Source organism: Zalophus californianus, chromosome 2 (assembly GCF_009762305.2).
Source record: "Zalophus californianus isolate mZalCal1 chromosome 2, mZalCal1.pri.v2, whole genome shotgun sequence".
Classification (NCBI taxonomy): domain Eukaryota; kingdom Metazoa; phylum Chordata; class Mammalia; order Carnivora; family Otariidae; genus Zalophus; species Zalophus californianus.
In genome coordinates this window covers 123,863,224-123,885,887 of record NC_045596.1, presented here as the reverse complement: position 1 = coordinate 123,885,887, position 22,664 = coordinate 123,863,224, and the positions used below count along the sequence as shown (strand labels likewise).

The 22,664-nt window shown below is 39.2% G+C and overlaps 1 protein-coding gene across 4 annotated transcripts in view; it reads left to right on the top strand.

The window, feature by feature from the left end:
* NR3C2 (nuclear receptor subfamily 3 group C member 2) overlaps positions 1–22,664 on the top strand; it is a 332,631-nt gene that overhangs the window by 159,189 nt on the left and 150,778 nt on the right. For all 4 annotated transcript variants that reach the window (XM_027599952.2, XM_027599953.2, XM_027599951.2 and 1 more), the window contains exon 3: positions 1,088–1,227. In XM_027599952.2, coding sequence (XP_027455753.2) covers positions 1,088–1,227 — 140 coding nt within the window. The remainder of the gene's footprint in view (positions 1–1,087; positions 1,228–22,664) is intronic.

Below are 22,664 nucleotides of genomic sequence, written 5' to 3'. Positions count from 1 at the left end.
CATCTGTCGCTGAACTGGGATTCCTTAAAACAATTTTGTTTAAACTGTGCCATTAACTAGCAGTGTAATATATATCACAATATATATGAGAAGATCCCCCTTTAAAAGTATTCATACAGATTTTTTGCTTAAAGGGTCACATTTGTCCCTAAAAACTGATGCCCGGAACCCTTCAGTTTCTTAGCAGAAAGATACCTGAGATAGATATTTACTATATATGGCCTTTTTTTTTTAAGTATTGACTGTGTCCCTTTAAATTAGTAAGCAAAATGTAGTGATTTGAATATACCTAAATAGGGTAACATGAAAAAATGCAGAAGCTTGAAGGGATAAAATTGCTGGCAGTAGAGGCAAGAATTTTTAAATTTTAATTAGTGGATTGTTTTGCAAATGGGAGAATTTTTTTATCTGGCATAACTGAGATGCATAATCTGAGTCTGGGTGAAGAGAGTAAAGTACAGTAATAGTTCTCTGATGCCAAAAATACTTCCCTGATGACTCGGCTCAGGGTTCTTCTCTTCCCTACCACCTAGAATACAAATAATATTTTCTGGCCAACTTTCCCAAAAATAGGGGGAGGGGCCCCTGGGCACTTGGTGGCTCAGTCCATTAGGTGTCTGCTTTCTGTTCCAGTCATGATCCCAGGGCCCTGGAATGGAGCTCCACATTGGGCTTTCTGCTCAGCAGGGAGCCTGCTTCTGCCTCTGCCCCTCCCCCTGCTTGTGCGCTCTCTCTCTCTCTCTCTCTCTCTCTGTGTGACTGTCAAATAAATAAATAAAATCTTTAAAAAATTATAATAATAATTGTCAGATCTCCCAAACCTTAAAAAAAAAGTAGGGGGGAAAAAGTATATATGTGATTATTATTTCTTGGTACCAAGAAAAGGCTTTGCTTTGCTCTACAGAATTCTGGATAACATTCCTCCACTGATAGGGTTTTACCTTCATTTTCTAAGTCACATGTGTGACCAGTAAATACTGAATTCATTTATGGAACCACGAATATTGACCAATTTTGAGCTAAGCTATACAGCATATCAAATGTGCTCCTGCAGTGTATTTATTTAAATCTTTATTTCTCTCCTCAGCTCTTCTTTACGAAGTGTTTCTACTGGATCTTCAAGACCTTCCAAAATATGTTTGGTGTGTGGGGATGAGGCTTCAGGATGTCATTATGGGGTAGTAACCTGTGGCAGCTGCAAAGTGTTCTTCAAAAGAGCAGTGGAAGGTAAATGTTCATGTGGGTGTGCCTTTTACACATTTCCTTTTCTAGTGTGTAGCTTACTTGCATAGTTAACTCCAAATCATTATTGGGAAATAATTCAAAAACATTTTTGAGGCAGTCTGTCCGTGATAAATAGTAGTAATGTCTTACCTAAAAACCACCTGGAGATTTTCCACTGAGCGCTATTTAATGGGCAGAATTTGACATGGGGAACTGCGATCAATCAAAAAGAAGTTTTTGTTTTTGCTTGTTTGTCTTTGTTTTTCAGTGAGCCTTAGAAAAATAATTCTCCATAAATTTAATTTGCATGATGAGCAAGAGCATTTTTACTAGGCACACATAGAATGCATTGTCTTCTCTGTGTTTCTGTATCAAATATATGTGTTTGTGGCAAATTAAACATTAATATCAGAATCCTGTCTGTAATTTAAGTTGTATTCCATACAGAATAATTTCATTTAGCAACTGCTTCAGATTCCGGGTCCCTGCTAAAGTCCTATCTTTGTTCTAACTGAAGGTTTTCCAAACCAGGAAGTTAAATGAAACCTCTGACTATGATTCTGTAGGTGTATTTAGGCTAGCTTTTGCTTCTGTCGCAGTAATTGTACTTCCTCAGGAGAAGTAGTCTTTTAGTTTGTTTTTGCCTCCCTCCATCCTCACTTAAAAGCAGTTAATTAACATCAAACTTAGTCCAGATGGTTTTATTAATGCTGACTACATGACTGGGTAAAGTGTAGAATTTTTGCTATTAGGAGCAGCGTTACTGGCATAATTGACACTGATTTCACCAAGGAGTTCCACATTAAGACTCCTGTAGATTTATTTCTCAGGACAGTTTTCTGGGGGACGAATCAGTGCTTCAGAGACCTAAGGGGAAGGGACTTGAATGTTTATTCTTTGTTTTGCTGGTGACCATGAGGATATGTCTTCAGTTTCGGATGCAGAAGCTGACCAAGTAGTTATTTCTGTGCTTCTGGGATTGATTTTGCGTTATTTAATTAATATTACATGATTTTACATTATTTACACTATTAATTATTTAATAGTCCCCAAACCCAGCGTTGAATTGGTAATGGGAGTTCTATATTTCTTTCGCAGAATATGGGCTCTTGGTTACAGGTGACAGAAAATTGAATACAAACTGGCATACACACCAGTAGAAATTCATTGGCTCACATAACTCTAAAGCCCTAGTGTAGGCTTGGCTTCAGACAAGCTGAGGTCTTAAGCCAGGTAGTTAGAGCTCAATCCCATTCCCTCTCCCCCTTGACTTTACTCTGGCTCTATTCTCATCCAGGTTCTCTTCTGGTGATGAGACAGCCACCAGGACCTCATGAAAAAGAGGTTCTCTGTTCCCAGCTCTTCTTATAGAAGGCCCCAGTTCAATCTCCTAATACTGTACTTGGCTCCCACATTCTTCTCTGAACCAAACACAGTGACCCGGGAATGCAGTGATCTGACAGGCTCCTTCTGGCTGGAGTCGGCCAACCTAAGCTACCTAGACCAACAGTGGGGAAGAGTATTTCCCATAGGAAAAAATGGATCCCGTTAGCAGGAGACTGATTCCTGGAAAATAAATTTGTACAATACTGAAATCAGTTTATTTTTTTCAGACTTTCCTCCCCTGCCACCCCCTTTTCTCTTTCCTTAACTCTGTGATTGGCTCAGTAGAAGATAAATAAGTAAAATTGCCTCTGGTACTTTCCTAATGCCACTTTGTACCTTCCAATATAAGGACACCATACCCACCCCCACCCCTGCTCACTAATTAGTGAACAAAGTAAGGCGATATGTAAAACTAAAGCAGTGTGGAGAATGTTTGGAGGGGGACCCTCTGTGTTGCCCTGCATCCGGGTCAGCTTTCATATCAGGACCCAGGCTTCGGCTGTTTACAGAACCCGCTCTTCTCTACATCTGAAGCAAAAGGTTTTCCCAAAGTTTTTGCTTAGTTTTTGTTTTAAATAGTTTCTGTGGAAGTAACTGAGGAAAGAAATGTTTTTGTAACTAAGGTATAAATAAATAAGGAAAAGCCTTGATATCTATATATCTTGTTCTTTCATTGGAAAGCTAATTAATAATGGATAATGACACTTGATAAGCACTTTTTAAGACTTCTATTAATATAGCTTAGTCCCTATTTTGGGGGGGAATTACAATTTTAGAGCTCACCTGCATGAAACAAGGCTTATAAATTTTGAATATAAACTTCATGGGACTGAGGACTTGTTTTTATTTTATATTTGTGTTTCTTTACTGTTTTATTGTATGTAAGAGAGAGAATATGTGAGAAATTAGATTATCTTTGTATCAGAACTTTTTGATTTAATAAATTATTTTTATAATACTTTATATAGTTTGAGGCACTAGTTATAAAATTATGGTATATAGGGCGCCTGGGTGGCTCAGTTGGTTAAAATTATGGTATATAGATTTCTTTTTTATTCCCCTTTTACAGATGAAGACAGTTGGGATCAGACCCAGTCTACTAATCAATTCAAAATCATAAGGCCAAAAACTCAAACCCGTATTAAAGTCTTAGGACTCCACACTAGACCCAACCTAACATCTCACAACTCTAAATCTCAAAATCTGTTTCTTTCATTTTCTATAATTCTCAGGTTCACGGAAATTCTACCCTATATGTCATTCGTTCATGCCTACCTGGTGATAACGAAGGGAGTGATGTAAGCATTGAGAAGACATAATTTGGCACCCTTAGTATGGTGCATATGTATGGGTGACTGTGGATGTATAGTCATACACATATGCAAATATTTATGTGTTTTTAAATTTGAATATTTACTAAGTTTGTTTTCTGGCTTTCCCTGATAACCTTAAGCTCCTCTTTAGATTACAAAAGCAGAGAATTCCAAGCAGCAGTGGATAGAGAGGGAGCTGGGATAAGGGCAGTCAGTTAAGCTGAAAAGAGCTAACCACACCAAAGACAGAACTGGAAGTGACCACTAGAGTGGAGACAGGAGGAAAAATGTAGCAATCTGTGCTCTGAGTTTACTGGTTTAAGGCTTTATGCCCCAGAGCACTCCATTCTAAAGACTGGTATAATAGTGTAGTTGTAACTGTGTAGGAAGACTGAAAATCATTTTTTAAAAGTATAAATTATGTTCTTTGTGTTCTGTTTAATGGCATATATATATATGTGCTTATTTTTTTCATCTTAAACATCTAATATAAAAATCCTTAGAAGTTTCATCCAGAACACCTTACCTTATTTTCCAATAATGTCAGTTAAGAGCCATATTATTAAACCTTACAATTGGAAGTTTATAATTTTGTTTTTAAATTTGAATTGTTTATTTGTCTTGAAGGTTTGTCAGGACCTTTCTATCTTAAAAAGAAGAAGAAGCATTTATATACTTATAGTTTTTTAGGTAGGGTTCTCCCTTGGGTAGAAACTGGACTGGACTGGTTTTACAGCCAGAAGATTTAGTTTTAATTTCTGGCTCTGCCACTCACTAGGTGTGATATTAAGGGAAGTTATTTAATTTGCGTGGGCCTCAGTTTCTTTATATCTAAATAGGGAAAGTAATACTGCCCTAGTAACCTACTAAGAAAAATTAAGTGAAAACAAAATGTTTTTGCCGATTTTATAAAGTACATCAAAATATTAGAACTTTATTTTAATATTAGATTCCCTAGGATCAAATGCTACAGTTCTCTGCTTAATGTCCTTGCAGAGAGATATGTAAATGGTACAATAACATGGCCCTGTTAGGTTTTTGTTTTTTCTTCATTAGATCTTCATTTTTCCTGTAATACGTTATTTTTCTTCATTGAGCTGCCCTTGGAGGTTGTAAGATCCTTCTAGACTAGCAGTTCTCAAAAGTTCTCAAAGGGCATATGGGGGAAGTGGGGATAATGGAGGGTCTGCCAAAATTTTCTGGAGAGGCCATCCCACATGTTCCAATGTGGCCTGGACTGTTGCGATTTACCCCCATAATGACTCTCTGTCAATGATGGGGGTGGTCTCACATTTGGAAGTTGCATAGTAAAGAAAATATTAAGAGCTATCAACTGGACTTTGAGCTCCTCTGTTAGATGTCTTCAGGGCAGGACAGAGTCTTATTTCCAGAATCTAGCAAGACTCTATAGATATTTAGTAGTCACCAAATAAATGTTTGAAGGTACACGTGAATGTGGACATGTGGCATGAGAGCAACTGAGGTTAAATGACTTCAAGTCAGTAAATTAGCAATAAAACTGGCCCAAGAGTTTGTGCAGGCCTTTGGCCTTCTAATCCGCAACTTCTAATTCTAGTCTGAGTTTGTACGATCTCAGTCTCTTTCCAACTGTAAATTGCCATTAGTTTCATCTCATGTGTATTTTATTTTGTGATCCCTCAATGAACAGAGCCGACTACATTCAGTACACTATTTTATAATCTAATTTCCTTTTTGGATACTCCGTATACAAGCAGTGTCTGGTAGACACAGCTACCACAAATCACTGAAGAGTTACAAGGCTGAAAAAAAAAAAAGAGAGAGTTCATTATTATGTAAAGCCAACTGGATTTATATTTTTGTAAGCAGACCTGTTAGGCTAAAGATTCCATATCTTGGTAAGGTCAGCCAAATCACATGATGTCAGTTTCCATACTCAGACATTTCCTTGTAAGTAAGAGACTTACAAATTTATTTCCTGAATTGAAATCCCTTTTAGGAGATATAATTGTAGATTAATCAAAGGATTCCTCAAATATGCAGAATTTTAAGGTAACCAAGCCTGTGAACATGTACCTCAGTCCTTTCAAATGTAGTACACAGCATATAGATTAAAAAAATCTTTAAATTTATAGATTATTCTTTGGGGGAAACTGTTCTTAAAGAAATGTGATGGTTGGCTAATAGTTAATTTCTTTTGCTTTTCTGAAATTAATGATTAAACTGAACAGGTCCAGAGGAAAATGTGTCTCACTGTGTCATACCCACGTTTGCCCTGTCAATGCTGTATGAGCAAGTGGGAGGTGTAGGGGAGTGGGGGATGGGCACAATACAGTTGTGTGCCAAAATAGCTTGAATTTAGTGGACACAAACTAATTAGGGTGGTATTATATAATAATTGAAATATAGCCATTCCCTTGTAACTGGCAATATAAAATTAAGGAAATGATAATGCAAGGAAATAACTTAATGTATATTTACTAGATGTCTTCAGTTCATTATATGATATAGCCCTTAGTGTCCCCATGAGCCATGTACAGGAGACTAAAGAACATCAAAGTCCAGTGTCACTCTTATAGAACTGCTGAGTCAGAATAGGAAACCAAGCACTGTTCTGGTTTACAGTTTTAAATTCTTTGAAGATTATTTCTTTCCTTTACCACATATTAGGAAACAAGTAACCTGGTTCTTTCTAATTACTTATTTTAAGAGCTTAAATACCTACCCAGTAGATCATATCTATGGTTTTTATGAACACTCCTTTCCTCCTTATATAAACATAAGGCTTTAGTGTTAATGGCAAATGTTTGCCTAGATTTTTTATATCCCTTCAGTTGGTTGCTATGGGAACATGCAAAGCCATGACATTTAGGCCAACTCGGAAGGTCAGGGAAGGCTTCTTAAAGAATTGACCCCAAACTGAATCTTGGAAGATTAGAATTGGCAATGGTGAGGAAGGATGAAGATAGGCTGTCTGCACAGGGCACCAAAAGCAATTTCACATTAACCATTTCAAAAATTTGAGGTGTGAGGTAATAGAAGGTAAAGCTAAATGTGCCGATTGGGTCCAGGTCCTGGACCGTAAGGAGGGGCCTGAGCTTATCCTTGGGCAAAACGAATGGCAAACTCAGTTTTGCGTTTAATATCTGGCCTCAGGGAGGTATGCTTATTTAAATAGGGACAGTTCCAGTGGCTGTTTTAAATCATTTTGGTGAGAGCTGTCCAGGGAAAGAACTAGACCATCAGTGTTAGACATTGAGAGGAGGGGTAGTTAAGGAGACTATCTGGGAAGGAACATTGGCAGTTCTATATTGGAGGAAAAGAAGCAGAGATCTAGGGTGAGTCCCCAGGCTCATTTGCTGATACTAGGAACATTGGAGAGGGAGTAGCTTTGGGGGCATGGGAGGAAAGGTTCATTCACTCAGCAAACATTTATTTAATATCTACTAAATGCCAGACACCATTCTAGGCATACCCAGGGACATCTTGAATGAAGATCAAGTGAACAAAATCCCCTACCCTGGTGGAGTGTACATTCTAGTGAGGGGTCGTGGAGAGATTAGACATAATAAAGGAGCCATTTATGTAGCATATGGAAAAAAGGGAGGGGCACTGCCAGGATAAAGGAGACTGGAATTGAGGTTCAGTTTAGGACAATGAGTTTGAAATGTCTGTAGGACAGTCAGGTGTGCCTAACAGAAAGTTGGATGTGAGACTCTGAAGCTTGGGGAATTAGGCACGATTTAAAGCAAAGATTTTGGAATCATCATCCATGAAAATAGATGCATTTGCCTAAGAAATGGGTACTTAGACAAAGAATGTGCCATGGTTAGAATCTTAGAGAACATAAATCTGGAACATTGAGTGTGTGTGTGTGTGTGTTATGCATGTACAAATAATTTTTCTCTCTTCAAGTTGCACACAAAGTCCTAGTTAACTTGGTCTCTCGTTGTTCCAAGTTTAGCTAGACTTAAGGCATTACTGCATATGTGGAATTTTCAATCCCAGTTTTTGTTTTTATTCATCATTAAGCCTTAATTATTACTGAATCTTACTAGTCCAGGGCCCACAACTAAACATAATATAAAGGAGATTTGATTTGCTGACCAGTGCAAAAATAATGCCAAACATGTAGCAGTGCTCAAGCAACATTTGTTGATTGATTGTTCGTTAACTATTTATAAATGGGATTCACCCTTGTTTCTGTCAAATATGTTGAAATGATTTATTAGAAAATGATTTGAAGTAGGAACAGGTGGGCCAAGAGTAAGTTAGCATTATCCAAGGAGAACTTCTTGTAGCTTAAAACTTTAAATTAAGGTGCACTTAACAAATGTGTAAAGTATAAATTAGAAGCCCAGTAATTTTCAAATGCTTATGGGTTTGTTTGCTACCCATCTTGTTCCAGAAAAAACATCCAAAGAAACTGACAACTTTACATAAGTTAAAATGAAATTTAAAATGAGTGAAACGAAAAACAGGACAAAGGGAAGATGAAAGCAAGAAAGAGAAAACTAGAGCCAGGAATGGGGATGATAATAGAGAATATATGCCCTGAGACTTTTGTAGAGACTGGCCACTCACTCCTTTGGCTGTCGGCTTTCCAATAGCCAACCCAAAGACAACAGGAGGTCACCTAACCTATGATCCTTTCTAAAAACTGGTGTAGAGGATTGCCTGTTGATAAAATTTTCGTGAGCATTTCCATGCGAATTGTAATCTGAAATTTAAAAAGTAACTCTTTTTGCAGTTAATGGAAGAGTTGGGTTTATCTTAAGGAGCAGTGCTTTAAAAAATGCTTTGTTCTGTCAACCCCCTGCTCCTGTAATAATAGCTACCATTTAATGAGCAGTTAGTTACTAGATGCCGGACACTGTGCCCAGTCCTCCATGTTTTATCTCACACTTTCCTCATGACAGCCTTCTGACATCTGAAAGTTTTGAAAGGTAATATCTTTAAACTCTGTATGCAGTTGTTGCTATAAGGAAAACATTGACTTTTTTAACAAGGCTTTATGCTATGATCCTTCAACTGTTGAAATTTATAGCAATAATTGTAATATTTGAGTACTTGTGTTTGTGCTCATGATGCTAAGAACTTTATTGTATATTCTCATTTTAATCCTCCTAATAATCCTGTGAAGTGGGTATGATTATTATCTGTCCTCATGTTAGAGATCAGTCATCTGAGGCATGCGAGAGGTGAGTAGTCCAAGAATCCTCAGATTGAAGGAAGTGGGATTTGAACTCGGGAAGCCCAGGCATTCTGACTCTGTGTACTTAATACATAAGCTATACTGCCTCTCACAGAGTTACAAAGATCCCAACTATTTCTACCCACCAAAAAGTAGGGCAACATCTCTGGCTTCAGAACACTTATGAAGAGCACATTATAATTTAAGTCATCTCGCTATACTCTAAATAATTAACTCCTAACCATTCCAAGTTGGAATTCTAATTTGAATTTCTGTTGCCCTAATGGGAAAGAGATTGGGTAGTCTCTATTTTTTCTTAAGGAATGAGCTCCATATTTTTAAAAAATTACTGTTACCATCCTGAAGTACCTCTTTAACATCTTGATATTAATCTGAAGCTTTATTTAAAATTTTTATCTTCCTGTGTTTCATTTCCTGTGTGTGATAAAAATTAGATGTAGCCTATCAGGTTCAGAGAACCATCAGGAAAATGGCCTCCTTCATCCAAAGCTGAAAGTGACTAACTCCTCCGCTCTTTGTTGTCTGCTTTATGTGTGGTGGCTCAGAAACAGACCCAAGAGCCATAGGACACAAAGCTTCTCTCAAGGAACTTTACTCGTGGTGTAACTAGGATCATACAACTTGTGCTCATGGTATAATTAGGATCAGGATTTGATACTTTGACACCGAAAATGAAAATTGCTAAATTGACTGCAGTCAAATGCCAAAATAGGGTCCTGGAAGGATGAGGAGGATGAGGAGGAGAGGGTGGAGGAGGAATGGGCAGATGAAGCCTGAACCTGAGCCCACTTGCTTGAGCTCAGTTCAGTGACAGCCTGGCCAGAGCAGGCCCATGCCCAGATGTGGTGTTGGCAACTGAACAAAGACGCTAGGGCCAGCTTGTGTAAGGCCCTCCTATTGGAATGAGAAATCACAGCCCTTCTCTTAAATACGTCAGGTCTTTTTATAAAAGTTCTTTACAGTGGAAAAAATCAACACAGTGGCTTAGGCAGTTTTGTCTCTTGGTGTGGAACGGTGAGTGGCTCATGGCAAGGGCCACCTAGAGGAGGATATGACAGCTGAGATGGGCCTGTGGATGGTGGAGAGTAGAAAGGACCTAACTTGGGATGGCATTGGTGCCTCTGAGTGGAAGGCCTGATTTGAGCGGGGAGGGGAGAATTGGAAGGACCCGATGGTGGATTCATCTGGGAGAAGGAGGTCGCTGACAGAGACTGAGGAAGGAAACACTCTAAGAATAGAGATGATGGAAAAGTGGAGTTTAGAACAGGTGAGGCTGTAGCAGTCAGTTCTCCAAAGGCGAGAAAGCAGTCCAGGTGAGTAGGAAAGGAAAAGCAGAGACAAAATTCCAAAAAAGTTCACTTTCTACCTGGAAATAGTTTCTTGAAAATTTTAAAATAAACTGCGTCGTTAAGTATTAAGCATTTTGGCAGATGGGCTTAGTTGTAGGCAATAGATGTGGAAGCTGCACAATGAAATTGAGAGCCTGGCGAAAGTCTCGGGCCCACAGCACCACTGGAACAGGCCTGTGGCTGCAGTGATCACCGGGGGGACTTGGGCTGTTGTTACTTCCTCTATTAGAGGTACTAAATGATGATTTCAGCAGCTTATGGCCCCATAGGGAGCCACAACATGAAGCTATTTATGGTTGAGAAGGCAGAAAAAATCTGTAGCAAATGAAAAGATGCCAGTGTTTCAAGTCCCTAAGATTTTTCCTGTAATGTTTTGCTCTTTAAGGACAGACATATCTAGTGTAGTGTAGTGATTTTTTTTTTCCTTTGAACCTTACTCGGTATCTGTGTTCACTTCCCATCCTGACTTTCTAGATGGGAAACCGAAAGAGGCTGATAATGATGTTTCTAGAGATAAGCAGATGCAGGTAGCACATGCACACTTCCAGAGCTCTGCCCCACCTTACTCGATCACCCGGTGACGGCTGTTCTGGGGCTAAGGAGCGGGGGAAACCTCGAACATCAGCAAGACGTTTATTATCATAAAGCCCTCTGTGCACATGCACACATTCTCTCACACACCTCCCTCCAGCATCATAGACCAAATCCACATCTAGAGAAGAGCAGACTGACGCCGAGGAATGAAGCTCACAACTCTCGTAAGCAACGTAGATTGTTTCCATTTTGCCCTCAGGTTGGCCCTATTTGGAGCTCTTTAATAAATGCTAGCTCTTGGAATTTGTTGACTATAAGCTTCCATCTACAAAAGCATCACCTTCCTGTATGTGCTGTGTTGCTAATTAACAGTGAACTTTTATACCTCACAGAGCAAAGAACAATCCCTAAAGAAGAGTGAGAAATACATTTTCTCTCTACAGGTAGAAGACCAAAGGCTCCATTAAATTACTGGCATTTGACAGCCTAATACATCATTACAAAAATGTTTTGTTTACTTCTCTAATGGTAAAACATGAAATAAAGCGAATGAAATAAAACAACAGATTAGAGGATCTAAATCTAGAAGGGCATCCTAATTGTCAGCAAGAACTGTGAAGAGTCACTTACAGCAAATAGCTGAGGAGTAGATGGGGTGAGGTTTTTAGAAAGTTTAACATACATTTCAAATTATATATGTCACTGTAGGATAGCTCAGGCTCATTAAATTCTTTTATTTCAGTGGAATCAAAACTATATAATTTGAAAACTACAAGGCAGATACCTTCTCCTCCCTCCTAATCCCTTTTTATATTTTATTTTCTTCTCCAGTTCAGAAGGAAGAACCAGGGATTGGGTTTCCAAATTCATACCACCCTCTTGTAAGCCATACTGAACACTTACTAATTTTTTAGTGAAAGGCTACTTGGATATTATCCATTGGTTTGCACACTTTACTGTGAGAGTCCTCCAGTAAGAAGCTGTAAAAGAAAACATTACCAAAATAGGCTTTTAACTCCTTTTTAGGGGCACTTGGTGGCTCAGTCAGCTAAGCATCTGCCTTCAGGTCAGGTCATGATCCCAGGGTCCTGAGATCGAGCCCCTTGTCAGGCTCTCCGCTCAGCGGGGAGTCTGCTTCTCCCTCTGCCTCTGTGATCTCTCTCACTCTTGCTGTCTCTCAAATAAATATGTCCTTTTTATGTAAAATGATGGTAGAGTAGAAAGAGAATTGGCCTTGGGTCAGACAATGTGGATTTTAGTCCATACTGCTGCTCATTCTGATGCTTTGAGCAAATAATTGTTAATGTCTGTTTCCTCTTCTAGAAACCAGAGAAATTAAATATTGAAGTATCAGCTCTACCCATCCCTCAGAGTTAGGAAGATATAAAATAGTACATGTATGCTTAAATTGCTTTAAAAACAATAATGGCTTGCTTTACAAACATTATATTTAAAAAACTTTCCTCTTCTTAGGAAGTAATTTAATCAATATACGTTGGTTCTCCATAAACTGTGGGATATTTAAACTGTAGCTATTTTATGTACATATTAAATATTTGGTTTGCAGGAAAAACCAGTAAAACTTAAAGCATCTATTACTTTAGGTAAGACTTGGAGTTTTGACCTCTTTGTCACTAAACCACTTTGGTTTAGGCAGATCTATATTGTTCCTGAGTATTGTGCCAAGGGGCCACGGTGGGGAAACCTTTGTATTTAAGGTCAGGATTTAAATTTAATCCACCTGAGTACAGAATCAGACAAAGAAAAAAGACCATTTTCACACTCTTTCAACATCTTAACCATTTGCAAGATCACAACTGCTTTTTACTATCTTTTTTTTTTTTTTAATTAACTGTGCCAGGATTTCTAAAACATCCTGCATTCTCTTACCCTCCCACTCTTGTTGAATGACTTAATTGGAAAACCAGTGCAGAATTAGTCTAGGTTGATTCTTTTTCATCTGGCCCACACCATAGCGTTTTCCCAGTTGGACCAGGCTCAGCAATTTGATATAGCTAGCATTACATAAGTATTAATTGTTTTGTTTTATTTCATTTTTTGCTATCTAATATGAACTAGAGTTGCATTCAAAGAAAGAATTGGAGTAGAGTACTGGTAGCCATTAATTAGCACTCCTTTAAAAATTACTGGTTTTAAAGAAGAATAGATGATCTTGTTCCAGAAATGCCATTATTAAATGATATTAGACCAAAAATTCCTTCAAACAGCCTTCCCTTTCAATTTTTAAAATCAAATGTGGGTCTGACACATCTGATTAGGATTTAGAGTTATTTGAGGAGTTTAGTTGTTCTAATTGGTGATCCTTAAAATTCAAAATATTTGTTACATCTCCCAAATATTGAAATAGCTGACCTTTGCCTAATTAGTTTAACCAGCATCTCAAAGAACAGAGCTGTAAGAGTGACTAAGGTCAGATCTCACTGAAACATGGAAAGCCAGGTCCAGAACCTGGAGAGCAGGTGATGGGAGGACAGGTAAAGAAGCAGGGACACCACAGGACCATGGCCAGTTAGGGATAAGGCAGTCATTGAAAATGGAAAGGAAAACGCCCCACGCACACCACAGTGGGGGCACACAGCAACCCAGGCGCCTCCATGCAGCTCGGCGAACTGTTGAGCGCGTACTATGCTCTAGGCCCTGGGAGCATGCTGCTGCCATTCCCGTTAGCGAAGAGGCACGAGGATCCCAGACACCACCCCTTACTTCATTCTAAGCAGTGTGCTCCCCCCACCCCCATACATCTAGTTTATTTTAAAAACTTCCTATAAAGCAGAATAATCATGTTGAGCCTTAGGAATTAACTGTGTCTTTTCCAGTGAAACAGTACAAATCATGTAAAAATCAAATGGAACCAGGAAAGATTTTTTTTTTTAAACAAAGATTCTCACTGTTGAACTTCCTTTACTAAACAGAAAATTGCAGTTTTCAAGTCCTGAAGCTATTTATGAGACTGAGTAAGTTGTCATTTATAGTCCTGACCCACAGGGAGGGGATGAGAACAAAAAAGAAATTATTTTAGTATCAAAAATTAACCTCTCCTGAGCCATTAGCGCATCTTTTATAAAAACAAATGAGAAAATTAAAGCAATTTTTAAATTATTTAAAAAATCAAGCAAATTATCTCTCTTACAGTCAGGGGAGCAAGTCAGAAGTGTAACATAAAATATGGGTTTTCATTTATGTGGGAAAATGGAGTAGGCTTTCCTGTTTTGTCTTTACCATAATTTACCATTACGTAAGTAATAACTGTGTTTTTCCTTTCTTTCTTTTTTTTTTTTTTTACTATCCAATATGACTTGATACTGTAATTTAGAAAGGAACCGCCTGGGTGGCTCAGTCAGTTAAGCATCTGCCTTCGGCTCAGGTCATGATCCCAAGGTCCTGGGATCGAGTCCTGAATTGGGCTCCCTGCTCAGTGAGGAGTCTGCTTCTCCCTCTGCCCCTCCCCCATGCTCTGATCTCTCTCTCTCTCTCTCTCTCTCTCTCTCTCTCTCTCTCTCTTTCTCTCTCTCTCACATTCTCTCTCAAATAAATAATTTTTTTAAAAAGGAATAGTAATTTTAAAAGAGTGTTAATAGGCATTAATAAGAATCAGTGTTTTTAAAGAGAATAGATTAATTCTAGAAATATCATTATTAAATGATTTTAGATATAAAATTACTGTAACTTTCCCTTTAAATTTTTTAAATTAAATGTACTCAACAGGGACGCCTGGGTGTCTCAGTTGGTAAAGTGTCTGCCTTCGGTTCAGGTCATGATCCCAGAGTCCCAAGATTGAGCCCTGCATTGGGCTCCCTGCTTAGCGGGGAGTCTCCTTCTCCCTCTGCTGCTCCCCCTGCTGTGCATGCTCTCTCTCTGACAAATCAATAAATAAAATCTTTAAAAATATAAGTGAAAAAATGTACTCAACATATCTGATGATGGTTTTTTTTGAAGAACCTCAGTTGTTGACTGGACTACAAGAATATCATTTCAGGTAGTTGTGACTGTGGTACTTTCAATAAAGAATTTTTTTTTAAAGATTTTATTTATTTATTTGAGAGAGAGAGCAAGCACATGAGAGGGAAGAGGGTCAGAGGGAGAAGCAGACTCCCCGCTGAGCAGGGAGCCCGATGCAGGACCCGATCCCGGGACTCCAGGATCATGACCTGAGCCGAAGGCAGTCGCTTAACCGACTGAGCCACCCAGGCGCCCTATAAAGAATTTTTTTAAAATCAACCCTGTATGAAATTTTTTTTTCAGTTACTTAAATATGTTTAAGATTTAAGTTGAAACATTAGCAAATATCTTTCACGGTGTAGTTTTTCCTTTAATAATTGCATTATGACATTCTATGCATTATTGGTGATCCATTTCAGGAAAAAACATTTCTAAAGGGAACATCATTATGTAGAGAGGTGTGTACCTGTGATGCATTATGCTGCCTAATGTAGCCCAGTCTTTCTCTCTCTCTTTTTTTTTTTTTAGAGAGAGGGAAAGCACATGAGCAGGGGATGGGACAGAGGGAGAGGGAGAATTTCAAGCAGGTTCCACACCTAGCATGGAGCTTCATATATTCTAACAAGGGGGCACCAAACATTTTCTTATATTCAGGTTTCTAGAACACATTGCATGTACCCACTCATTCATATTGAAGGGCTAATTAAGAATCCATTGGAAATCAACACCAGGTAATGATCTATTTTATATTACACAGGTAAATCATAGGATAAGTGTTCTGTTTAGGATCATATAATAAAGTACTTTTACTATCATATGAAAAATACTATCATATGAAAATTTACTTAAACAAAATTTCCATCTAAGTATATTCGGATTCAGTCTAATAAAGCTCAGTGTTTATTTTTGTTTTGTTTTAGTTTTTATTGTGGTAGCATTATATATCACATATAAATACTATACATAAATCTTACATCTTACCATTTTAAATGTGTAGATCAGCGGTGTTAAATACATTCATGTCACTGTGCAATCCCCACCATCCATCTCCATAACTCTTTCCATCTTGTAAAACCAAAACTCTATACCTATTAAATAAGAACTCCTCACTTTCCCCTTCCCCTGACCCCTGGCAACCACCATTATGCTTTCTGTCTTTATATGTTTTGTTTTTTTAACAAGTGCTTTTTCTTCGTTTTAATCATAATTGAAACTAGATGATAAGATCTCATTTTCCACATTCAGTTAAGATGTGCAGTAGTAACCTTTGGAGCCTGTGTTCAGATTCTAGTGTGATCGTACAGGCTGTTCATCACTGTGAACATTTATTAACTGCTCTGAAGAGCGAGGCACTGAAATGGAGATTCTGTGGTTTTATTTCTGTACAGTTTTTGTAGGAATTAATAGAGTCACTTGTCCATAGTCACACAGTGAAGGTCAGAGGCAGGAATAGTTGCACGTCTTTGTGACACCACGCTCTCTTTTGTTTGGTTTTACCATGTTGCATTACTGGGGCAAGTTATTAGCCTATCCCCGATTCCTAGCTGTATAATGAAGATCGGGTAATACCTCGTTCAGCATGGTATTTTAGCAATTGGAGATGATGTATGCCGATTACCTGGCATGTTGTAGTTGTTAAATAAATGACAGCTGTTCACAGTGCCTCTGGTACTTGCCAGACTGGATATACCCCACAGATTATGCAAAGCTCTCTAAGTGGTTACTTGGTGGAATAGTATATAAAATGTCAGGGGAACAATAATTTTATATATCAGATTCTAACCCCCCCACCATGTACTAAATATAAAATGTGTATTTGAAACCAAGTAAGGGGCTTCTTTGAATCCCAGTGAGAATAAATACCATGGAAATCAGGTGCAGACCTAGAGTAAGCAGCTTTCTCAATTGTTAAAATAGCTCTGTTCTGTTATCAAATAGGGTAATGGGTGACATTAAAAGCTATAATACTATTTAATACTATTTTGTAAAAAAGATTCACTGCATGATATTAGGTATGGCCACAGATCTAAAGTCCTAAACTGTAATTTTTCTAAAAGGAGTAATTTGAATTCTAACTTGAAACAAAATTTTACTAAAATTTTGCCCACATAGTCCTAATGTGGAAGTATTCTTTAAAAAACTTTTAGAAGAAAGAGAAGGAAAAGGAAAAATGGATTTTAAAAGTATGTATATTAGGCAGTTTCTCTCCCTTCAAGACCAAGTCTACAGAAACCAGAAATATGCTGACAGTTTAAGTTAAGATGCTGTGGGCTTGCTCCTAGGAAGAAATACACAGCAAAACTCACTTCCATATCTCCATGTACCATTGTGATCATAACAGCATCATGTTTGCGTGTGTCTTCATACTAGTTAACACTTGCAGCTGAGTGACTTAGGCTCACACAGCTAATAAATGACAGAGCTTGGACTCAATCTGAACCTGAGTCAAGCTGTACACTGTCCTGACAAAGAAGCTAACCCTTGGAGTCTGGCTTATTGGAGAAAAGTGGAGAGAGGGCGTGCCCTTGGCTAAAAATTTTAACCAGGAATTGATTTACAGTGTCCAAAAATATTTTTTTTGACTTCTAGTGGTTTTCCCTGGGAATACCTGGAATGCCCACCTCTGTCATCCCAAAACCTATGGCTGACCCTCTAGAAGCAAGTACGTATGTTAGATGAAGAGGGTACTCTTCACCGAGGATGGCTGTTGTGTCACTGGTCTTTTAAACCAAGGTAGTCAATAAATGTCTCCAGTGAGGACTATAGGCTCCATCTGTCAAGCTGGTAATTTGGTCACTGGTTAACTGCCAGTTCCACCTGTACATGTGGCTGACTCTGTTGGTACATATTAGCCAGAACTTACTGTAACTCATAAATGACGGTCCCTCAAACTTACCCATTTTAATAACTTTGCATAGTGCCAGTTGTAAATTATCTAACTACAGGAAACTTCTCTGCCACAGAAATTACAGCAGTAATCATACAGCACTTTCCTTCAATAAACTGGTCCCAAAGTCATACTTGGTGCGTTGTTAAAATCAACAGATGATTTGCTTTCCAAGACTTCCAAATGCTCTACACATTCCTAAGACGTTCGAATGGCTTTGTGTTTTCGATCTGTGAATATGTCATTTAGATTTTCTTTGACATATTTAGGGCATAGGGAGCTAGTCATGAGCACTGTTGAGAGCCGTTCAAGTGTACCCCATTTAAAGGAGGCTCGCTATAAGGAAGTCTGTATTTGTTGAAATGAAAATGCTAAAATGAGTCTTCCCATGGCATATCTTATTCATGTGTATCAGGAGGTGCCATGGAACCCTTGGAAATCCAGGAAAGCAGGTCTGGTCTTAAATAGATCTCAGAATGGGAATTCAGGGGATACTGGGAATCCTTTTTAAAATGAATCATTGGGGCAGTTAAATGAAAGAAAATTAGCTCTTTTCTCTGCGTTGTTTTTTGTAATAGTCAGCAGCTTATTAGTAATACTTGAGATCCTATTTATCATGGAACCATCTTTCCCAGAGTTAAAAAATGCCTTTATAGCCAACTACCTATCTTATTTAAAATGGAAAAAAAAAATCTGGAGAAATCCTTCTACCTAAAATGATAACCTTTTTGCAACCAATTAATGTTCCTACTTTTGTTAGAATCATTTTTGATAGTGTTTCCTTTATGCCTTAACTTTGTCTCACTGAGTAGATGTAAAAGTTTTCATTTGCAGTATGTTTGGGGAAACTAAATGTTTAAGGCTTAATGTGATTCATTCAAATGCCTCAGCTTCTTATACATAAGAACTAGTTCTCTATACTCTGTAATAGACTTTTAAACTTCAAATCCTAGGAGATAGTTGATTTGATGATAAAATTGCATCAGTTGACCAGCTTTTTAATAAGTAGTCTTTTCCCCTACTTATATAAGAAAATGTTCTCTGTGCAATTTTAGAAAACAAGAATGAAGACCAAATAAATATCTGTCCTTTGAGCATAGCAGGGAATTATATGGGAGCCAGTTGGTGTTGTGATGTTTGCTTTACTTGTCCAGTAAATGCAGGCCCCACAGGAATACAAAAATATACGTGCTGCGGGTTCTTCCCACATGGAGGGAGAACGCTTCCAAGAAGATTTTTCCTATACACATCCTCATATTTATTACATCTGATAGGTTTCCAGACTAAACTTTCTGAATCACATGAGGGTTTTGATTTTAAGAAGTTGTTGCTAGGTTGCTTTCCGAAGATGGCAATAATTTACATTTTGACCAGTAGCCTATTTCCAGCCTCACCTGCAACAGGTATTACCATGCTTTTTACTTTATGCTAGTTTGATAGGTATCTGTATCGTTGTGACCTTTTTAAAAACTGTGGGAAAATACACCTAACATAAAATTGACCGTCTTAACCGCTGCGGGGTGCAGTTGAGGGACACTAAGCGCATTCATAGTGTCATGTAGCTGTCACTGCCGTCCTCCATTCCTTCCCCAGCTGAGACTCCATACCCATGAAACCGCGACTCACCTTTGCCCCGTCTCCCCTGCCCCTGGTAGCCTCTGCTCTTCTTTCTTCTTTCTGTCTCTATGGATTTGACTACTGTAGGTGCCTCACGTGTGTGAATCAGGTGTTTGTCTTTTTGTCACTTAGCACAGTGTCGATGAAAAGATACTTTTTTATGATGAAAGAGAACTCCCCGAGAAAGGCTTTGCCCTAGTAGCTACTTGATAAAAATCTGTATTTGAATGACATTCATTTATTCCTGAAGTCATGAAAATTTGAGCATTTCCTGGGTGCCAGATGCTGTTCTAGACACGGGGGGCAGAACAACACTACTACCCTCAGAGACAATACGGTTTAGTGGGGAAAACTGGCAGTTTACAAATAACCAAACAGGTAAAATAAAAAAGGGTGAAGAATTCTCAGATAGAGTATCAGGGATGCAGGGAAATGGTTATGTTAGACAGTGTGGTTTCTCAAAGCTCCCTGGAGAGGTAAATGGGACTTGAAGTTTGAAGTGGAAATAAGAGCCCTAAAAGTGCCCTGGGCACAGTGCAAAGGTCCCAGGGCAGGAGGGAGACTAGAATAAAAGAAGAATAGGTCATGGCCCATGTGGCTGGAAAGTGGGCAAGAGGGAGATGAAATGAGGGGAATGGTAGAGTGAGGGCACAGAGGTGAGACCGGATCGTGTAGGACCTCAAAGACCATGGTTTGGAGGTTGGATTTTATCTTTGTAAAGGCACTTGGAAGCAAGACATAGAATGGTTATCACCCTTCACAGTTCCAGAGAGGTGCATCATTTCATCCTTAACAATAAGTCCAGGAGGGAGTGAGAGAAATTACAAAGGACCCACTCTGTCAGACATAACACTTAGCATCTAGACTTTTTTCCCATTTTATTTTATTTTTTTTACTTTCTTCCCCATTGTATAGGTGAGGTAAAGGAAGCCTAAGACTTGCTTTCCAGTGGCTCCCTGCAGCAAAGAGCCAGACCTTTAGTCTTTAAAAACCATTTTAAGACAGGATTGACATGTAAAAAGCTGTACCCAGACCTTTAGTTTTGAATGGAAAAGGTGTTTTGGAAAACAGACCTTAACAGATTTTACATCCGGAATAACACTGCTCCTGTAAGAGGGAGTTGTAGATTTTCCTTAAGTCGGCCACCTATGCCGACTCACTGCACCCCTGAGCCAGCCTCTGTCACTCGGCATTTCTTCCACTGCCCCTGGGCAGTTTGTCATGGACCCAGTGAAACTACCATCTCCTGGCAGTGAGAGCCTCCCCCTAATCCTAGGCTAGCTACTTCTACCATGAGAAAAATGACTCAATATTCTGATGGCATTATGGTTTGTAACAGATGGAAGGTTTAGTAAAATACTCCAAACTTGCACTATCCAATATGGTAGACACCAGTCCCATGTGGTTTTCAAACACTTGAAATGTGACTAGTTCTAATTGAGATGTGTTGTAAATGTAAAATACATAACAGATTTTGAAAACTTAGTATGAAAAGAATATGAAGTACCTTTCATAATTTTTATACTGGCTGTATATTGAATTAATATCTTGGTGAAATTGGGTTAAATAAAAGTACTAAAATTAATTTCAGCTGTTTATTTTTACTTTTTAATATGGCTACCCAGGAAATTGCAAATATTGACCTTAGTGCCCTTCTCCTTTAACTGTTGTCTGCCTCCTCTTCCCTCACACACATGTACACGCATGCACGCACGAAGGACCTCACGCAGTGCTCTGACCATCAGACTGCCCTGTTTGTACTAACTAAACACTATCCTGGTGAGAGAAGAGGGGAACAATACCCAGATCTCACATACATTATCTCTGGAGCTTCTAGGGTTTGATCACAGAGGGGGGGGGTGGTGGGGAAACTTGAACGTCAGTCCACAGAACTTTGAAAGTTCCTACATTCTCCCAAATAATGGAGAGTCTCTTCTTACACTTCAGTTTTTACCTGTTTATCTCCCCAGGATATTAAAAAAAACCTGATAAAATGTCTTTAAATAAACTATGGGCCCCATACAGCTTCTGACAGCCAGGTATATGAGACTTCTTAGCAGGTATTAAGAACTGTGCCTTCCAGTGTTTGTGACAACTAGCCAGGTGGATGTCCTCTGCATCTTTGTAGTTGTCCTAGTACTTGTCACAGATTAGGAACTTGGAGAGCTCAGAAGCCTCTCCGCATTCCCCCTTCACTGTGGCATCACTCTCAATGGTCTAAACCAGAGGCAAACTCGGATACCCCCGGAGGGTAAGCAGCCAGGGAAAGGGGCAAATGGGACCCCAGGCTGAAGTGCAGACATAAGGCCTGCAGGTACCACATGTCATGAACATGTTGACAAAACTCATCTTGCCATCTGCAGGGCTGGCCTTCATCGAAAGATGTGCGACAGGGGCGCCTGGGTGGCTCAGTCGATAAAGCGTCTGCCTTCGGCTCAGGTCATGATTCCAGGGTCCTGGGATCAAGTCCCTCATCTGGCTCCCTGCTCAGCAGAGAGCCTGCTTCTCCCTCTCCCTCTCCCTGCCGCTCCCTCTGCTTGTGCGTGCTCTCTGTCAAATAAATAAAATCTTAAAAAAAAAAAAAAGAAAGAAAGAAAGATGCGTGACAGTACGGTTGCAGAGGCACCACTTTGAATCCCTGTGCGGCAACGGTGGAGCTGGGGAGCACATGACAGAGAGCAAGTGAGTCCACCTGGCATTCACTCTTCTTGGCTTTGCTTTTCAGGGTTCCTCCGCATTATGTATGAGCTCTGGAAGCTGCCGGCCTCTCTAGCTTTATTGCTTTCCACTCATGCCTCAGAATCTGTTCTCCAGCTGCACTTAGCTTATGAAAGTGTCTGTCCCTCCCATGTGTCTGACTGGCTGCCCATCCCACCCATGGGCTTTGCACATGCAGTACCCTGTTTGATCGCTCTTTCCTCCTCCCTCTCTCTGTGCTGGGCCAGCCAGCTCCCCCTAGAGCTTCAGTTCTCATTTTAGAGGTAGCTGCCTCTGGGAAGCTTCCTTGACTCCTCTGTGTCCCATGACAGCTGAGTTGCCCCACCACAGGTCTTAACAAGTTCTATTAAAATGGCCTGTTGCTGTCTTCCCACTGGACTGCTAAGAGCAGGGTCCGTGCCTTGTTTAGTCTTTTATTCCTACAAGTACGGTACCTAGTAAATGGTAAGGGAATGAACAAATGAACGGTAAGCCCAGATTGC